The sequence below is a fragment of the Ranitomeya imitator genome, chromosome 8 (assembly GCF_032444005.1).
Source record: "Ranitomeya imitator isolate aRanImi1 chromosome 8, aRanImi1.pri, whole genome shotgun sequence".
Taxonomy (NCBI): domain Eukaryota; kingdom Metazoa; phylum Chordata; class Amphibia; order Anura; family Dendrobatidae; genus Ranitomeya; species Ranitomeya imitator.
The window spans coordinates 107,809,802-107,827,209 of NC_091289.1; the positions used below are offsets into that span (position 1 = coordinate 107,809,802).

General features: G+C 43.8%; 1 protein-coding gene across 2 annotated transcripts in view; it reads left to right on the top strand.

The window, feature by feature from the left end:
- RNF2 (ring finger protein 2) overlaps positions 1 to 12,368 on the top strand; it is a 36,352-nt gene extending 23,984 nt beyond the window's left edge. The window contains exons 5-7 of one of the 2 annotated variants that reach the window (XM_069737270.1): positions 224 to 496; positions 9,877 to 10,048; positions 11,653 to 12,368. In XM_069737270.1, coding sequence (XP_069593371.1) covers positions 224 to 496; positions 9,877 to 10,048; positions 11,653 to 11,754 — 547 coding nt within the window. In that variant the 3' untranslated portion in view covers positions 11,755 to 12,368. Of the gene's footprint in view, positions 1 to 223; positions 497 to 9,876; positions 10,049 to 11,636 lie in introns of both variants that reach the window. The other variant, XM_069737271.1, reaches the window with a different exon arrangement.
- Positions 12,369 to 17,408: the final 5,040 nt, after the last annotated feature.

Sequence of the window (17,408 nt, forward strand, 5' to 3'; positions counted from 1 at the left end):
GCACACGTGTAAGGCTGTGACGGCTCATCCTAAAACATGCATGAGCAAAAATAATATCCTTCATTACAAATCCTGTTCTACAGACACCTCTGCCCTAGGTAACCATTACATTGGGAGAAAAGGGCTGTGGAAACTCATCCAGAAAACTGGATGCATAGTCACAAGCACTTGTGTGGGAGTTGTTAGGTGCAGGACATTACTGAGTCATTTCCTTTCATTTCAGGTTACAAAGAGGTAAAAAGCAGCAGGTGGAGAATGGGAGTGGGGCAGAAGACAACGCAGACAGCTCCCACTGCAGTAATGCTTCTGTCCATAGCAATCAGGAAGCTGGGCCGAGCAACAAGAGGACCAAAACATCCGACGATTCGGGGTTAGAGCTGGACACCAACACTGAAGCCGTTACTATGGATCCTGCGCTGGATGGGTCCAGTGAGATAGAGTTGGTGTTTAGACCCCACCCTACACTAATGGAGAAAGATGATAATGCCCAGACTCGGTAATAATTATTTATTTATATAGCACCATTATTTCCATGGTGCTTTATATTAGACAGGGTTACATCAAAATACAAATATCACTTACAGTAAACAAAACTAACCATGACAGACTGACATGACTAACACTGCCATAATATTTTTCCAGAAGAGGGGAACGTAGCAGAAGTTAGTGATAGATTGAAGAGATGGGTTAGGGATGGGATAAGTGTAGTGGTGAGGTTGGGGAGGAGGTGGGATGTGATGGGGTCAAGCGCACAAGTGGTAAGTTGTGATTTGGAGAGGAGATGAGCAAGCTGTCCTTCAGTGATTTTGGAGAGGGACGTTATGGGGTTAGGCCATTGGTCTGGTATACAAAGGGGTTGTGGTGGTCGGACAACAGACTTGCCTTGTTTGGTCTATCTTAGTTTTGAAGTGCGTGGCAAAATCCTCGGCTGAGATTAAGGAAGTCGGATGGGGCAGTGGGGGTGGAGGTTTGGGGTTGTAGGACAGGGAAGATACAAGGGATGTAAAGTAGGCCTGTTTAGCAGAGGTGAGAGCTGATTTGAATGTGAGTGTTGCTTGTTTGAGTGCAGTGAAATCCTCTTGTGATTGTGTTTTCTTCCAAAGCCATTCTACAATTCTGGATACTTGCCGAAGCTTTTTAGTGGTTAATGTGCTATGGTTGTCTATTGATTCGCCACACTCTGCTATGCATGACGGGTTACCGATGGCTGATGCAAGAGTGGCATTGTAGAAACTAATGGCAGTGTTTGTGTTGTGGAACGAAGCTATGGAGGTCAGTGGCCGAATTGAGTCAGAGAGTGTGCGAGTGTCTAGATGTGCGCATGTTGCTGGACATGGGTGACGTGTGGAGGACAGTGATGAGAAAGTGAGTAGATGGTGGTCAGAGGGAGAGGGAAGGTTGTGAATTTAGATAGGGAGCAGAAACAGGTGAAGATGAGGTCTAGTGTGTGTCTGTCTGTGTGGGTGGCTGAGGAGGACAACTGAGTTAGTCCAAAAGATGAAGTAAGAGACAGGAGTTTGGAGGCTGCTGACTGGTGGGTGTCAATGGGGATGTTGAAGTCACCCATGATGATGGTGGGAATGTTAGCAGAGAGAAATTGAAGAAGCCAGGTGGAGAATTGGTCAATAAAGGCAGTGGTTGGGCCCAAAGGTCGTTATATAAGATGACCACTTGGAGGTTGGAGGGATAGTAGATGCGGACAGAGTGGACTTCAAAAGAGGGGAGAATAAGGGAAGGAAGAGGTGGAATTGGGTTAAAGGTACAGTTGGAAGAAAGGAGAAGGCCCATTCCTCCACCATGTCTGTTGCCAGGACAAGGAGTGTGGGTGAAGTGGAGGTCGCCGTAACATAGCGCAGCAGGGGAGGCTGGGTCGGAGGGTGTGAGCCATGTTTCTGTGAGGCTCAGGAAGGAAAGATTATGAGAGGTAAAGAGGTCGTGAATCATGTGAAGTTTATTGCAGACGGAGCGGGCATTCCAGAGAGAGGGAGCAGGATGGTGTGCGTCAAGGGCACGGATTTGAGGTGGGCAACATTTCGGGTGTTTATATTGGGTTGGGAATGATAAAAGGGGGTAATAATGGGAGGCAAGAGATGTGGGGGTCCATGATTAGGAGATATGTCGCCAGCAGTACGGAGAAGCAGAGCGAGACAGAGGAGGTGGGAGAAGGCAGAGTGGGCGGCTTGTTTTGTGTTTTATTAGGAGAGATCTGAGGTTGAGGAGCAAGTCAGCGGAGGAGGTCAGGTGGGGAAGGCAAGAGGGAATGGGAGATTATTATTTGGGGATAGGGAAGGACAGTGAGGAGTAATGGAGCCAAAACCGTTAGAGCATATGTCAGTATGATGAGAGTAAGTGTGGAGGAAGAGAAGAAAGAAATGTAGTACATTTAATAACAGTGGTTAGTCGTACGTTCTGTTTACTCCTGGCATATTTCTGCTGTATCCTTTTAGAGACATCCTTATGGAGACAGACCACGGTCAAAGCAGACCTGCAACTCTGAATTTACAACAAGCAAAGTGCACATGAAATAGGCCAGGTGTGAACAGGAGGGAGGGGAAGCAGGGAGACTGGTCACAGACACAGGAGGGGAGAAATTAGAAGTCAGAAGGGAAAATGCAAGGGGAAATAGCCAGATCCAAATGGAAAGCTAAAGCCAACTGTGTTAGCATCAAAGAATTAAGGTGGGAAAACATGCAGGAAGAAGAAAAAAACAGTTACAGCACAGGGTGAGTGGGATCAGGAAAGATGGGTGATGGTGATGGGATTGCAGTCATAATAAAGTAGTAATGTGAGCATATAATACCACAGTGTGGAGACTAAACGCTGTGCCCACGTGTGTTGGTATTGCCAACTCATGCGCTCATTCGCCCCTGCATGTGGCCGCCACAACGTGGGATCCTGCTGTATATACATTTCCGCCCATTGGAGGCATTATTATTATTTTACCATCCTACTACATAAATATGATGACTTCATGCAATTGGTCCAAGATTATACTGTTAATATTAGTTCCAAAGTTTAGAATATTGTACATTTTCTTATAAACGGTATATCTTTAATGTATGTTTATTGTTTTGATTAGTGGTCGTTATCAGTTCACAGCCATGTATCCTCTCCTGCCATTTCACATGCTGCTGTGTCTACATTAGCTTATTACAGGACAGGTGGGGCATATAATCACTTGGCACCTATGATCATGTATGTCAGCACTGTGGTGCTCTGTGCGAAGGTCCTTAACCCCTTCCCGACCTTTGACGCCACGTAGGCGTCATGAAAGTCGGTGCCAATCCGACCCATGACGCCTATGCGGCGTCATGGAAAGATCGCGTCCCTGCAGACCGGGTGAAAGGGTTAACTCCCATTTCACCCGATCTGCAGGGACAGGGGGAGTGGTAGTTTAGCCCAGGGGGGGTGGCTTCACCCCCTCGTGGCTACGATCGCTCTGATTGGCTGTTGAAAGTGAAACTGCCAATCAGAGCGATTTGTAATATTTCACCCATTATAACGGGTGAAATATTACAATCCAGCCATGGCCGATGCTGAAATATCATCGGCCATGGCTGGAAATACTAGTGTGCCCCCACCCCACCCCTCCGATCGCCCCCCCACCCCCCCGATCTGGCCGGTACACTGCTCCGGCTCCCCTCCGTCCAGTGCTCCGCTCCCCCCCGTGCTCGTGTCCGCCCCCCCCGTGCTCCAATCACCCCCCCGTGCTCCAATCACCCCCCCTGCACTCCGATCCACCCCCCCCCCCGTGCTCCGTTCCACCCCCCCGTGCTCCATTCCAGCCCCCCCGTGCTCCGTTCCACGCCCCCCGCGCTCCGTTCCACCCCTCCCGCGCTCCGATTCCCCCCCCCGTGCTCCGATCCCCCCCCCCCCCCCGTGGTCCCCCCCCACCCTATCATACTTACCGATCCAGCCGTGGTCCCGTCCGTCTTCTCCCGGGCGCCGCCATCTTCCAAAATGGCGGGCGCATGCGCAGTGCGCCCGCCGAATCTGCCAGCCGGCAGATTCGTTCCAAAGTGCATTTTGATCACTGAGATAGATTATATCTCAGTGATCAAAATAAAAAAAATAATAAATGACCCCCCCCCCCTTTGTCACCCCCATAGGTAGGGACAATAAAAAAATAAAGACATTTTTTTTTTTCCACTAATGTTAGAATAGGGGTAGGGGTAGGGTTAGGGGTAGGGGTAGGGGTAGGGTTAGGGGTAGGGTTAGGGCTAGGGGTAGGGTTAGGGCTAGGGTTAGGGCTAGGGTTAGGAATGTGCACACGTATTCTGGTCCTCTGCGGATTTTTCCGCTGCGGATTTCATAAATCCTCAGTGCTAAACCGCTGCGGATTTATGGCGGATTTACCGCGTTTTTTTCTGCGCATTTCACTGCGGTTTTACAATTGCGATTTTCTATTGGAGCAGTTGTAAAACCGCTGCGGAATCCGCACAAAGAAGTGACATGCTGCGGAATGTAAACCGCTGCGTTTCCGTGCAGTTTTTCCGCAGCATGTGTACAGCGATTTTTGTTTCCCATAGGTTTACATTGAACTGTACACTCATGGTAAACTGCTGCGGATCCGCAGCGTTTTCCGCAGCGTGTGCACATACCTTTAGAATTAGGCTATGTGCACACGGTGCTGATTTGGCTGCGGATTCGCAGCAGTGTTCCATCAGGTTTACAGTACCATGTAAACATATGAAAAACCAAATCCGCTGTGCCCATGGTGCGGAAAATACCGCGCGGGAACGCTGCGTTGTATTTTCCGCAGCATGTCAATTCTTTGTGCGGATTCCGCAGCGTTTTACACCTGTTCCTCAATAGGAATCCGCAGGTGAAATCCGCACAAAAAACACTGGAAATCCGCGGAAAATCCGCAGGTAAAACACAGTGCCTTTTACCCGCAGATTTTTCAAAAATGGTGCGGAAATATCTCACACGAATCCGCAACGTGGGCACATAGCCTTAGGGTTAGGGTTGGAATTAGGGTTGTGGTTAGGGTTAGGGGTGTGTTGGGGTTAGTGTTGTGGTTAGGGGTGTGTTGGGGTTAGGGTTGTGATTAGGATTATGGCTACAGTTGGGATTAGGGTTAGGGGTGTGTTGGGGTTAGTGTTGGAGTTAGAATTGAGGGGTTACCACTGTTTAGGCACATCAGGGGTCTCCAAACGCAACATGGCGCCACCATTGATTCCAGCCAATCTCGTATTCAAAAAGTCAAATGGTGCTCCCTCACTTCCGAGCCCTGACGTGTGCCCAAACAGTGGTTTACCCCCACATATGGGGTACCAGCATACTCAGGACAAACTGCGCAACAATTACTGGGGTCCAATTTCTCCTGTTACCCTTGTGAATCTAAAAAAATGCTTGCTAAAACATAATTTTTGAGGAAAGAAAAATTATTTTTTATTTTCACGGCTCTGCGTTGTAAACGTCTGTGAAGCACTTGGGGGTTCAAAGTGCTCACCACATATCTAGATAAGTTCCTTGGGGGGTCTAGTTTCTAAAATGGGGTCACTTGTGGGGGGTTTCTACTGTTTAGGCACACCAGGGGCTCAGCAAACGCAACGTGACACCCGCAGACCATTCAATCAAAGTCTGCATTTCAAAAGTCACTACTTCCCTTCTGAGCCCCGACGTGTGCCCAAACAGTGGTTTACCCCCACATATGGGGTATCAGCGTACTCAGGAGAAACTGGACAACAACTTTTGGGGTCCAATTTCTCCTGTAACCCTTGGGAAAATAAAAAATTCTGGGCTAAATAATTATTTTTGAGGAAAGAAAACGTATTTATTATTTTCACGGCTCTGCATTATAAACTTCTATGAAGCACTTGGGGGTTCAAAGTGCTCACCACACATCTAGATAAGTTCCTTTCAGGGTCTAGTTTCCAAAATGGGGTCACTTGTGGGGGGTTTCTACTGTTTAGGCACATCAGGGGCTCTGCAAACGCAACGTGACGCCCGCAGAGCATTCCATCAAAGTCTGCATTTCAAAACGTCACTACTTCACTTCCGAGCCCCGGCATGTGCCCAAACAGTGATTTACCCCCACATATGGGGTATCAGCGTACTCAGGAGAAACTGGACAACAACTTTTGGGGTCAAAGTTCTCCTGTTACCCTTGGGAAAATAAAAAATTGCAGGCTAAAAGATCATTTTTGAGAAAATAATTGTTTTTTTTTTTTTTCATGGCTCTGCGTTATAAACTTCTGTGAAGCACTTGGGGGTTCAAAGTCCTCACCACACATCTAGATTAGTTCCTTTGGGGGTCTAGTTTCTAAAATGGTGTCATTTCTGGGGGATCTCCAATGTTTAGGCACACAGGGGCTCTCCAAACGTGACATGGTGTCCGCTAATGATTGGAGCTAATTTTCCATTTAAAAAGCCAAATGGCGTGCCATCCCTTCCGAGCCCTGCCGTGCGCCCAAACAGTGGTTTACCCCCACATATGGGGTATCAGCGTACTCAGGACAAACTGGACAACAATATTTGGGGTCCAATTTCTCCTATTATCCTTGGCAAAATAGGAAATTCCAGGCTAAAAAATCATTTTTGAGGAAAGAAAAATTATTTTTTATTTTCATGGCTCTGCGTTATAAACTTCTGTGAAGCACCTGGGGGTTTAAAGTGCTCAATATGCATCTAGATAAGTTCCTTGGGGGGTCTAGTTTCCAAAATGGGGTCACTTGTGCGGGAGCTCCAATGTTTAGGCACACAGGGGCTCTCCAAACGCGACATGGTGTCCGCTAACAATTGGAGCTAATTTTCCATTCAAAAAGTCAAATGGCGCGCCTTCTCTTCCGAGCCCTGCCGAGTGCCCAAACAGTGGTTTACCCCCACATATGAGGTATCGGCGTACTCGGGAGAAATTGCCCAACAAATTTTATGATCCATTTTATCCTACTGCCCATGTGAAAATGAAAAAATTGAGGCGAAAAGAATTTTTTTGTGAAAAAAAAATTACTTTTTCATTTTTACAGATCAATTTGTGAAGCACCTGAGGGTTTAAAGTGCTCACTAGGCATCTAAATTAGTTCCTTGGGGGGTCTAGTTTCCAAAACGGGGTCACTTGTGGGGGAGCGCCAATGTTTAGGCACACAGGAGCTATCCAAACGCGACATGGTGTCCGCTAACGATGGAAATAATTTTTCATTCAAAAAGTCAAATGGCGCTCCTTCCCTTCCGAGCCTTACCATGTGCCCAAACAGTGGTTTACCTCCACATGTGAGGTATTGGTGTACTCAGGAGAAATTGCCCAACACATTTTAGGATCCATTTTATCCTGTTGCCCATGTGAAAATGAAAAAATTGAGGCTAAAATAATTTTTTTGTGAAAAAAAAGTACTTTTTCATTTTTACGGATCAATTTGTGAAGCACCTGGGGGTTCAAAGTGCTCACTATGCATCTAGATAAGTTCCTTGGGGCGTCTAGTTTCCAAAATGGGGTCACTTGTGGGGGAGCTCCAATTTTTAGGCACACGGGGGCTCTCCAAACGTGACATGGTGTCCGCTAAAGAGTGGAGCCAATTTTTGATTCAAAAAGTCAAATGGCGCTCCTTCCCTTCCAAGCCCTGCCGTGCGCCAAAACAGTGGTTTACCCCCACATATGAGGTATCAGCGTACTCAGGACAAATTGGACAACAACTTTCGTGGTTCAGTTTCTCCTTTTACCATTGGGAAAATAAAAAAATTGTTGCTAAAAGATAATTTTTGTGACTAAAAAGTTAAATGTTCATTTTTTCCTTCCATGTTGCTTCTGCTGCTGTGAAGCACCTGAAGGGTTAATAAACTTCTTGAATGTGGTTTTGAGTACCTTGAGGGGTGCAGTTTTTAGAATGGTGTCACTTTTGGGTATTTTCAGCCATATAGACCCCTCAAACTGACTTCAAATGTGAGGTGGTCCCTAAAAAAAATGGTTTTGTAAATTTCGTTGTAAAAATGACAAATCGCTGGTCGAATTTTAACCCTTATAACTTCCTAACAAAAAAAAATTTTGTTTCCAAAATTGTGCTGATGTAAAGTAAACATGTGGGAAATGTTATTTATTAACTATTTTGTGTCACATATCTCTCTGGTTTAACAGAATAAAAATTCAAAATGTGAAAATTGCGAAATTTTCAATATTTTCGCCAAATTTCCGTGTTTATCACAAATAAATGCAGAATTTATTGACCTAAATTTACCACTAACATGAAGCCCAATATGTCACGAAAAAACAATCTCAGAACCGCTAGGATCTGTTGAAGCGTTCCTGAGTTATTACCTCATAAAGGGACACTGGTCAGAATTGCAAAAAACGGCAAGGTCTTTAAGGTCAAAATAGGCTGGGTCTTGAAGGGGTTAATGGATTATATTCATTGTGCCTTGCAGTTGTAATCTGTTTGCCCTGCTGTGTGTGACCATCTTGGTTATAATAGGTAACTGATTGGGTTTTGTAGGGCAGGTTAGGGCAAGACGACGGTAAGCAAGGCCGCCATTTGCACAATATAGAGTGCCATCCTCCTCGGCTAGGTAGGGCTTTCTTCCTAGGGTACAACTAGGGCTCTTTACACTATGAGCTCACGACCTTCCCATTCTGCCATCTCATATACATTTATGGGACCTTGTGTAGCACCATAGGTTTATACCGTCTCATCAGGGGTTGGCTAACATATAGTGTGTCTTTGTTTTTTAGGAAAGGGTATTTGTACTTTTAAAGCATATCTAATAAAAATTACTTTAAGGGCTATATAATTTTTCTGTGAATATACTAGAAGCTGTATACCTTACATTGTCATATACTGTGAATTTCTCTTAGCCGTTTAGATGCCACTGTCAATATCTAATATCAGCATTTAAATGGAGCGACTTCCAGTTCAGTCGCAGGATACCGGTGGGTTACCATAGCAGGCAACGGCCTAAAGGGACTAAAAATAAGTAAAATTGTAGAGACAAAATGGAAAAAAATATATATACCGTACATACTAAAAAAAAAAAATCAAATCTCCCCATTTTTCTCCGATTTTTAAAAATGATAAATAAAGTAAACATATTTTGTATCACTGCATCTGTAAAAGTCTGGTCTATAAAAAATGAGTAACGCAAATGGTTCACACCGTAAAGAGAGAAATAATCAAAACGCAAGAATTGTGAGTTTTGTTAATCACACCTCCTTAAAAAAAAGCAGTAAAAACTGATCAAAACGTTGTCCATACCATATATTGATATTAATAACACTCCAAAAATCTAGACCTCAAACAGCTTAATCTAATGGAAAAATATCAGCATACTGCATCTCAGAAAAGAGCGACACAAACCAAGGGTTTTTATTTTTATAAACTTCTGACATTTTTTCCACCAGATTAAAAAATGCTTGTTTGGTATCACTGTAATTGTATTGATCTGGAAAATCATCTTTAACAATAAGCCACGTAAAAACATGACCCAAAAAACTGACGGAATTACATTTAATGCACCATTTCACCCAACTTGGAATTATTTTCCTGTTTTTCAGGACACCATTATATACTGACTTATGCCATTCAAAACTAAACTCATCCTGCAAAGAAAATCTGATATGGGTATGGGGGACACAAAAACAAAAAGTTGTGATGGCTCTTAGAAGAAAGAGGATGAGCAAATGTAAAAAATGAACATTTTGCTGCAGAGGCGAAAGCAGTTCATGGGGTTTTGTGGGAGCAGAGTTATTGACTGATTCCCTGGTCACTTCATGCTTATGGGACATATCTTGTAGTCTGCTCCTGCTGCTATAAGGGGTTGTGTGTAGATGGGGCGGCAGGTTCTGGGGGGCGGATTGGCTGTAGAGACCTGCCTGCATTTTCTTAATTTGTTACCTTATGCTTAAAAATAATTACTACTGCTACTATTGTGTTTTTACATTATAAGGTACATAAAAACGTCTGGAAATGCCACAGTCGATCATTTATCCAAGTACTTGGCAGTAAGGTTGGCTCTTGAAGAATTGCGATGTAAAGGAGAGACAAACCAAATGAGTCTGAACGCGGCCAGTGAAAAACAGTACACCATATACATTGCTACAGCCAATGGGCAATTCACAGTGAGTATTACATATGCCAAGCCATCTTTTACGGAGTTTTTTTTATATAGCTGTAATTAACAAATCGTATGATATGTTTTACTTTTTTTCTTTTTTTTTGTGAATAGTGGAAAGGTCCACCAGTATTATTACTTTTATGGTGGAAGGAAAAAGAATGCTATTTGATGGGTCACTACATTTGTTATAGAATATCTTGTGAGAAAACTTTGTGTGTCACTACATTCAGAGAGTGCTTTGTACATGAGGGACCTTGCAGTGTGGTGTTTCTGGATATCGGTGCGCAGTACTGGGCATATCTTCTGGGCTCGGTACACTTGGACTATCATCATTCGCTCATGTTTGGTCAGGAGATCCTTTGTGATTTGTAAATGAGGGACCTTGCAGTATGGTGTTTCTGGATATCAGTGGGCAGTACTGGGCATATCTTCTGGGCTTGGTATACTCGAATGATCAGCTTTTGGTCAGGAGATGATTTGTGAATGCGGGACCTTGCAGTGTGGTGTTTCTAGATATCAGTGGGCAGTACTGGGCATATCTTCTGGGCTTGGTATACTCGGACGATCAGCTTTTGGTCAGGAGATGCTTTGTGATTTGTGAATGCGGGACCTTGCAGTGTGGTGTTTCTGGATATCGGTGGGCAGTACTGGGCATATCTCCTGGGCTCGGTACACTTGGATGATCAGCGTTCGCTCAGGTTTGGTCAGGAGATCCTTTGTGATTTGTAAATGAGGGACCTTGCAGTGTGGTGTTTCTGGATATTGGTGGGCAGTACTGGGCATATCTCCTGGGCTCGGTACAGTTGGATGATCAGCGTTCGCTCAGGTTTGGTCAGGAGATCCTTTGTGATTTGTAAATGAGGGACCTTGCAGTGTGGTGTTTCTGGATATTGGTGGGCAGTACTGGGCATATCTCCTGGGCTCGGTACAGTTGGATGATCAGCGTTCGCTCAGGTTTGGTCAGGAGATCCTTTGTGATTTGTAAATGAGGGACCTTGCAGTGTGGTGTTTCTGGATATTGGTGGGCAGTACTGGGCATATCTCCTGGGCTCGGTACAGTTGGATGATCAGCGTTCGCTCAGGTTTGGTCTGGAGATCCTTTGTGATTTGTAAATGATGGACCTTGCAGTGTGGTGTTTCTGGATATCGGTGCGCAGTACTGGGCATATCTCCTGGGCTCGGTACAGTTGGATGATCAGCGTTCGCTCAGGTTTGGTCTGGAGATCCTTGTGATTTGTAAATGATGGACCTTTCAGTGTGGTGTTTCTGGATATCGGTGCGCAGTACTGGGCATATCTCCTGGGCTCGGTACAGTTGGATGATCAGCGTTCGCTCAGGTTTGGTCAGGAGATGCTTTGTGATTTGTAAATGAGGGACCTTGAAGTGTGGTGTTTCTGGATATTTGTGGGCAGTACTGGGCATATCTCCTAGGCCCAGAACACTTGGACGATTAGTGTTCGCTCAGGGTAAGCTAATTAAAAAATGAATTCCAGCATATCCACGTTTTATATAACATTTGAGATGAATTCTTTTGCCCTGGACTGATTCTCTCATATCTAATCCATTCTCATTTTTGTGAATCAATGATTTAGGCGTCTTTTCTTCTAGGTGCTAAATGGTTCATTTTCTTTGGAACTAGTCAGCGAAAAGTACTGGAAGGTGAATAAACCAATGGAACTTTACTACGCACCAACTAAGGAGCACAAGTAGTTGGAAACCCGGTGAGAGGGCTCTTCCTTACCTGGTGATAATACCATGTGGACTTTGCACTTGTGAAGCCGGTGACACGTCCTACCTGACGGACACTTGTCAGCACATTTTCAAAGACAATTTTCTGACTCTTTTTGGAAATTTAATCTTTGAGCAAAGAGACTTCTTTGACACAAGGGCGACAGCTTTATCTTCGGATGCTTCTCGTTATTTGTATTTATTTATTTAGTAAAATATTGGTAACTGGTAAGTACGCAACGTATGGACTGAACTGTAGTGCTGGCAAAATGCAGACTATGTATCCAATCTACATTTTGGAGCACAATGAATGTGGTAAATGGGCGCATATGCTACATCATTTCCATTTTACATAATGCTACATTATGACATTTCCAGAAAGGTAATTTTGTAAACCACCCATATACCCCCTCCATTTACATCTGTCACATTGAAACTATTGGACAAGGCTTGTATTGCATCTCAATGGTTAACAGAGGGAAGCTCTGTATTGTGTATTTTACGCATGTGAGGGTTTGACATTATAATTGTGAAGGGTTGAGTCCTCGGATTATGATGTATATATCCTTTGTAAATAAAACACTGAGCTGGCATGAGTTATTTCTGCATTGTGACCTTTTTTTAACATATTTTGCTCTTTTTAACTTCGTAATAGCGGCAGAGCATGCGCCATGTTATCAAAATGTCTGTGGCTGGACTAAGCATAAGGCAGTGTTCACACAGCTTTTTGATGTGGATTTTTTCAGCTTGTCAAAATGTGCATCAAATGTACGTGATTTTATTTTTTAGTTTTTATGTGTGGAATGTATTTTTTGGTTCACTCAGCGGTCAAATTTGGAGCTTTTTGGAAATGCCTCAGAAAATTGATGTTGCTTTTTTTTTTAACCCACAGTGAGAGAGAAACTCGTAGCAAAAAGGAAGCATTGCATTAAAGGAACATTTTTCCATTGAAATCTATATGAATGTTATCGAATATATCTTTTTTTAAGATTTCAGAGCAGAATCTACTCCAAAATGGTAAAAGATTCTGAGCATATCCCAAAAGGGAATGACAGCTTTGTACAGTCCTTTTCTGTTAGAGGAATTCCACATAATAAACTGATCCCAGGTTGTCCCTGTAAGATCTCCAACCATGGCTGTTAACATGTTAAATGCCACTGTCAGTCTCTGTGAGAGTGTAACCTAGATTTCAAGGGAGTGCTATCTGATAGTGATGAGCGAGTGTACTCCTTGCTTGGGTTTTCCCCGAGCATGCTTGGGTGACCTTCGAGTATTTATGACTGCTCAGACATTTAGTTTTAATCACGGCAGCTGAATGATTTACAGCTACTAGCCAGGCTGAGTACATGTGGGGGTTGCCTGGTTGCTAGGGAATCCCCACATGTAATCAAGCTGGCTAGTAGCTGTAAATCATTCAGCTGCCGCGATGAAAACTAAATCTCCGACCAGTCATAAATACTCGGAGGTCACCCGAGCAACCATTACACTTGCTCTTCACTACTATCTGAGCATAGTATTAGATTGTCATGATTGGTAGCAAATAAGAGATTTTGCTCACCATATACGGTTGTGCATATTATTATTTATTTATATAGCACCATTAATTCCATGGTGCTGTACACTAGAAGGGGCTACATCAAAATACAAATTCTTACAGTAAACAAAACTAACAATGACAGACTGATACAGAGGGGAGAGGACCCTGCCCTTGCAGGCTTACATTGTACAGGGTTGTGCGGAAGTAGACAGTAGGTCGGGGGTTACAGTAGCTCCAATGGTGTTGAGGTGGTTGTGTGGTCATTAACCCCTTTCTGACATGGGACGTACTATCCCGTCGAGGTGGGGTGGGCCCCCATGACCACGGACGGGATAGTACGTCCAGCGCGATCGGCGGCACTCATGGGGGGAGCGCCGCCGATCGCGGCCGGGTGTCAGCTGTTTATCGCAGCTGACATCCGGCACTATGTGCCAGGAGCGGTCACGGACCGCCCCCGGCACATTAACCCCTGGCACACCGCGATCAAAGATGATCGCGATGTGCCGGCGGTGCAGGGAAGCTTCCCGCAGGGAGGGGGCTCCCTGCGGGCTTCCCTGAGCCCCCCGCAGCAACGCGATGTGATCGCGTTGCTGCGAGGGTCTCACCTCCCTCCCTGCTTCCTCCAGCCCCGGATCCAAGATGGCCGCGGATCCGGGTCCTGCAGGGAGGGAGGTGGCTTCACAGAGCCTGCTCAGAGCAGGCACTGTGAAGGCTGCAGCGCTGCATGTCAGATCAGTGATCTGACAGAGTGCTGTGCACACTGTCAGATCACTGATCTGTGATGTGTCCCCCTGGGACAATGTAAAAAAGTAAAAAAAAAAAAATTTCAAAATGTGTAAAAAAAAAAAAAAAAAATATTCCTAAATAATGAAAAAAAAAAAAAAATATTATTCCCCTAAATACATTTCTTTATCTAAATAAAAAAAAAAAAAAAAAAAAGTACACATATTTAGCATCGCCGCGTCCGTAACGGCCCAACCTATAAAATTGGCCCACTAGTTAACCCCTTCAGTAAACACCGTAAGAAAAAAAAAAAAAAAAGAGGCAAAAAACAACGCTTTATTATCATACCGCCGAACAAAAAGTGGAATAACACGCGATCAAAAAGACAGATATAAATAACCATGATACCACTGAAAGCGTCATCTTGTCCCGCAAAAAACGAGCCGCCATACAGCATCATCAGCAAAAAAAAAAAAAAAGTTATAGTCCTGAGACTAAAGCGATGCAAAATTAATTATTTTTTCTATAAAATAGTTTTTATCGTATAAAAGCGCCAAAACATAAAAAAATGATATAAATGAGGTGTCGCTGTAATCGTACTGACCCGAAGAATAAAACTGCTTTATCAATTTTACCAAACGCGGAACGGTATAAACGCCTCCCCCAAAAGAAATTCATGAATAGCTGGTTTTTGGTCATTCTGCCTCGCAAAAATCGGAATAAAAAGCGATCAAAAAATGTAACGTGCCCGAAAATGTTACCAATAAAAACGTCAACTCGTCCCGCAAAAAACAAGACCTCACATGACTCTGTGAACCAAAATATGGAAAAATTATAGCTCTCAAAATATGGTAACGCAAAAAAATTTTTTGCAATAAAAAGCGTCTTTCAGTGTGTGACGGCTGCCAATCATAAAAATCTGCTAAAAAACTTGCTATAAAAGTAAATCAAACCCCCCTTCATCACCCCCTTAGTTAGGGAAAAATAAAAAAAATGTATTTATTTCCATTAGGGCTAGGGTTAGGGCTAGGGCTAGGGTTAGGGCTATGGTTAGGGCTAGGGTTAAGGCTACAGTTAGGGTTGGGGCTAAAGTTAGGGTTAGGGCTAGGGCTAGGGTTAGGGCTAGGGTTAAGGCTACAGTTAGGGTTGGGGCTAAAGTTAGGGTTAGGGCTATGGTTAGGGCTAGGGTTAGGGCTACAGTTTGGGTTGGGGCTAGGGTTAAGGCTACAGTTAGGGTTGGGGCTAAAGTTACGGTTAGGGTTTAGATTACATTTACAGTTGGGAATAGGGTTGGGATTAGGGTTAGGTGTGTGTCAGGGTTAGAGGTGTGGTTAGGGTTACTGTTGGAATTAGGGTTAGGAGTGTGTTTGGATTAGGGTTTCAGTTATAATTGGGGGGTTTCCACTGTTTAGGCACATCAGGGGCTCTCCAAACGCGACATGGCATCCGATCTCAATTCCAGCCAATTCTGCGTTGAAAAAGTAAAACAGTGCTCCTTCCCTTCCGAGCTCTCCCGTGTGCCCAAACGGGTTTACCCCAACATATGGGGTATCAGCGTACTCAGGACAAATACGACAACAACTTTTGGGGTCCAATTTCTCCTGTTACCCTTGGGAAAATACAAAACTGGGGGCTAAAAAATAATTTTTGTGGGAAAAAAAAAGATTTTTTTATTTTCACGGCTCTGCGTTATAAACTGTAGTGAAACACTTGGGGGTTCAAAGTTGTCACAACACATCTAGATAAGTTCCATGGGGGTCTAGTTTCCAATATGGGGTCACTTGTGGGGGATTTCTACTGTTTAGGTACATTAGGGGTTCTGCAAACGCAATCTGACGCCTGCAGACCATTCCATCTAAGTCTGCATTCCAAATGGCACTCCTTCCCTTCCGAGCCCTCCCATGCGCCCAAACGGTGGTTCCCCCCAACATATGGGGTATCAGCGTACTCAGGACAAATTGGACAACAACTTTTGGGGTCAAATTTCTCCTCTTACCCTCGGTAAAATACAAAACTGGGGGCTAAAAAATAATTTTGGGGGGAAAGATTTTTTTTTTCAATTTTCACGGCTCTGCGTTACAAACTGTAGTGAAACACTTGGGGATTCAAAGCTCCCACAACACATCTAGATGAGTTCCTTAGGGGGTCTAGTTTCCAAAATGGTGTCACTTGTGGGAGGTTTCTACTGTTTAGGTACATTAGGGGCTCTGCAAACGCAATGTGACACCTGCAGACCATTCCATCTAAGTCTGCATTCAAACGGCGCTCCTTCCCTTCCGAGCTCTCCCATGCGCCCAAACAGTGGTTTAGCCCCACATATGGGGTATCAGCGTACTCAGGACAAATTGTACAACAACATTTGGGGTCCAATCTCTTCTCTTACCCTTGGGAAAATAAAACATTGGGGGCGAAAATATAATTTTTGTGAAAAAATGATTTTTTATTTTTACGGTTCTACATTATAAACTTCTGTGAAGAACTTGGTGGGTCAAAGTGCTCACCACACATCTAGATAAGTTCCTTAAGGGGTCTACTTTCCAAAATGGTGTCACTTGTGGGGGGTTTCAATGTTTAGGCACATCAGGGGCTCTCCAAACGAAACATGGCGTCCCATCTCGATTCCAGTCAATTTTGCATTGAAAAGTCAAATGGCGCTCCTTCGCTTCCGAGCTCTGCCATGCGCCCAAACAGTGGTTTACCCCCACATGTGGGGTATTGTCGTGCTCAGGACAAATTGTACAACAATGTTTGGGGTCTATTTTCTCCTGTTACCCTTGGTAAAATTAAACAAATTGGAGCTGAATTAAATTTTTTGTGAAAAAAAGTTAAATGTTCATTTTTATTTAAACATTCAAAAAATTCCTGTGAAGCACCAGAAGGGTTAATAAACTTCTTGAATATGGTTTTGAGCACCTTGAGGGGTGTAGTTTTTAGAATGGTGTCACACTTGGGTATTTTCTATCATATAGACCCCTCAAAATTACTTCAAATGAGATGTGGTCCCTAAAATAAAATGGTGTTGTAGAAATGAGAAATTGCTGGTCAACTTTTAACCCTTATAACTCCCTAACAAAAAAATTTTGGTTCCAAAATTGTGCTGATGTAAAGTAGACATGTGGGAAATGTTACTTATTAAGTATTTTGTGTGACATATCTCTGTGATTTAATTGCATAAAAATTCAAAGTTGGAAAATTGCGAAATTTTCATAATTTTCGCCAAATTTCTGTTTTTTTCACAAATAAACGCAGGTACTATCAAAGAATTTTTACCATTGTCATGAAGTACAATATGTCACGAGAAAACAATGTCAGAATCACTGGGATCCGTTGAAGCGTTCCAGAGTTATAACCTCACAAAGGGACAGTGGTCAGAATT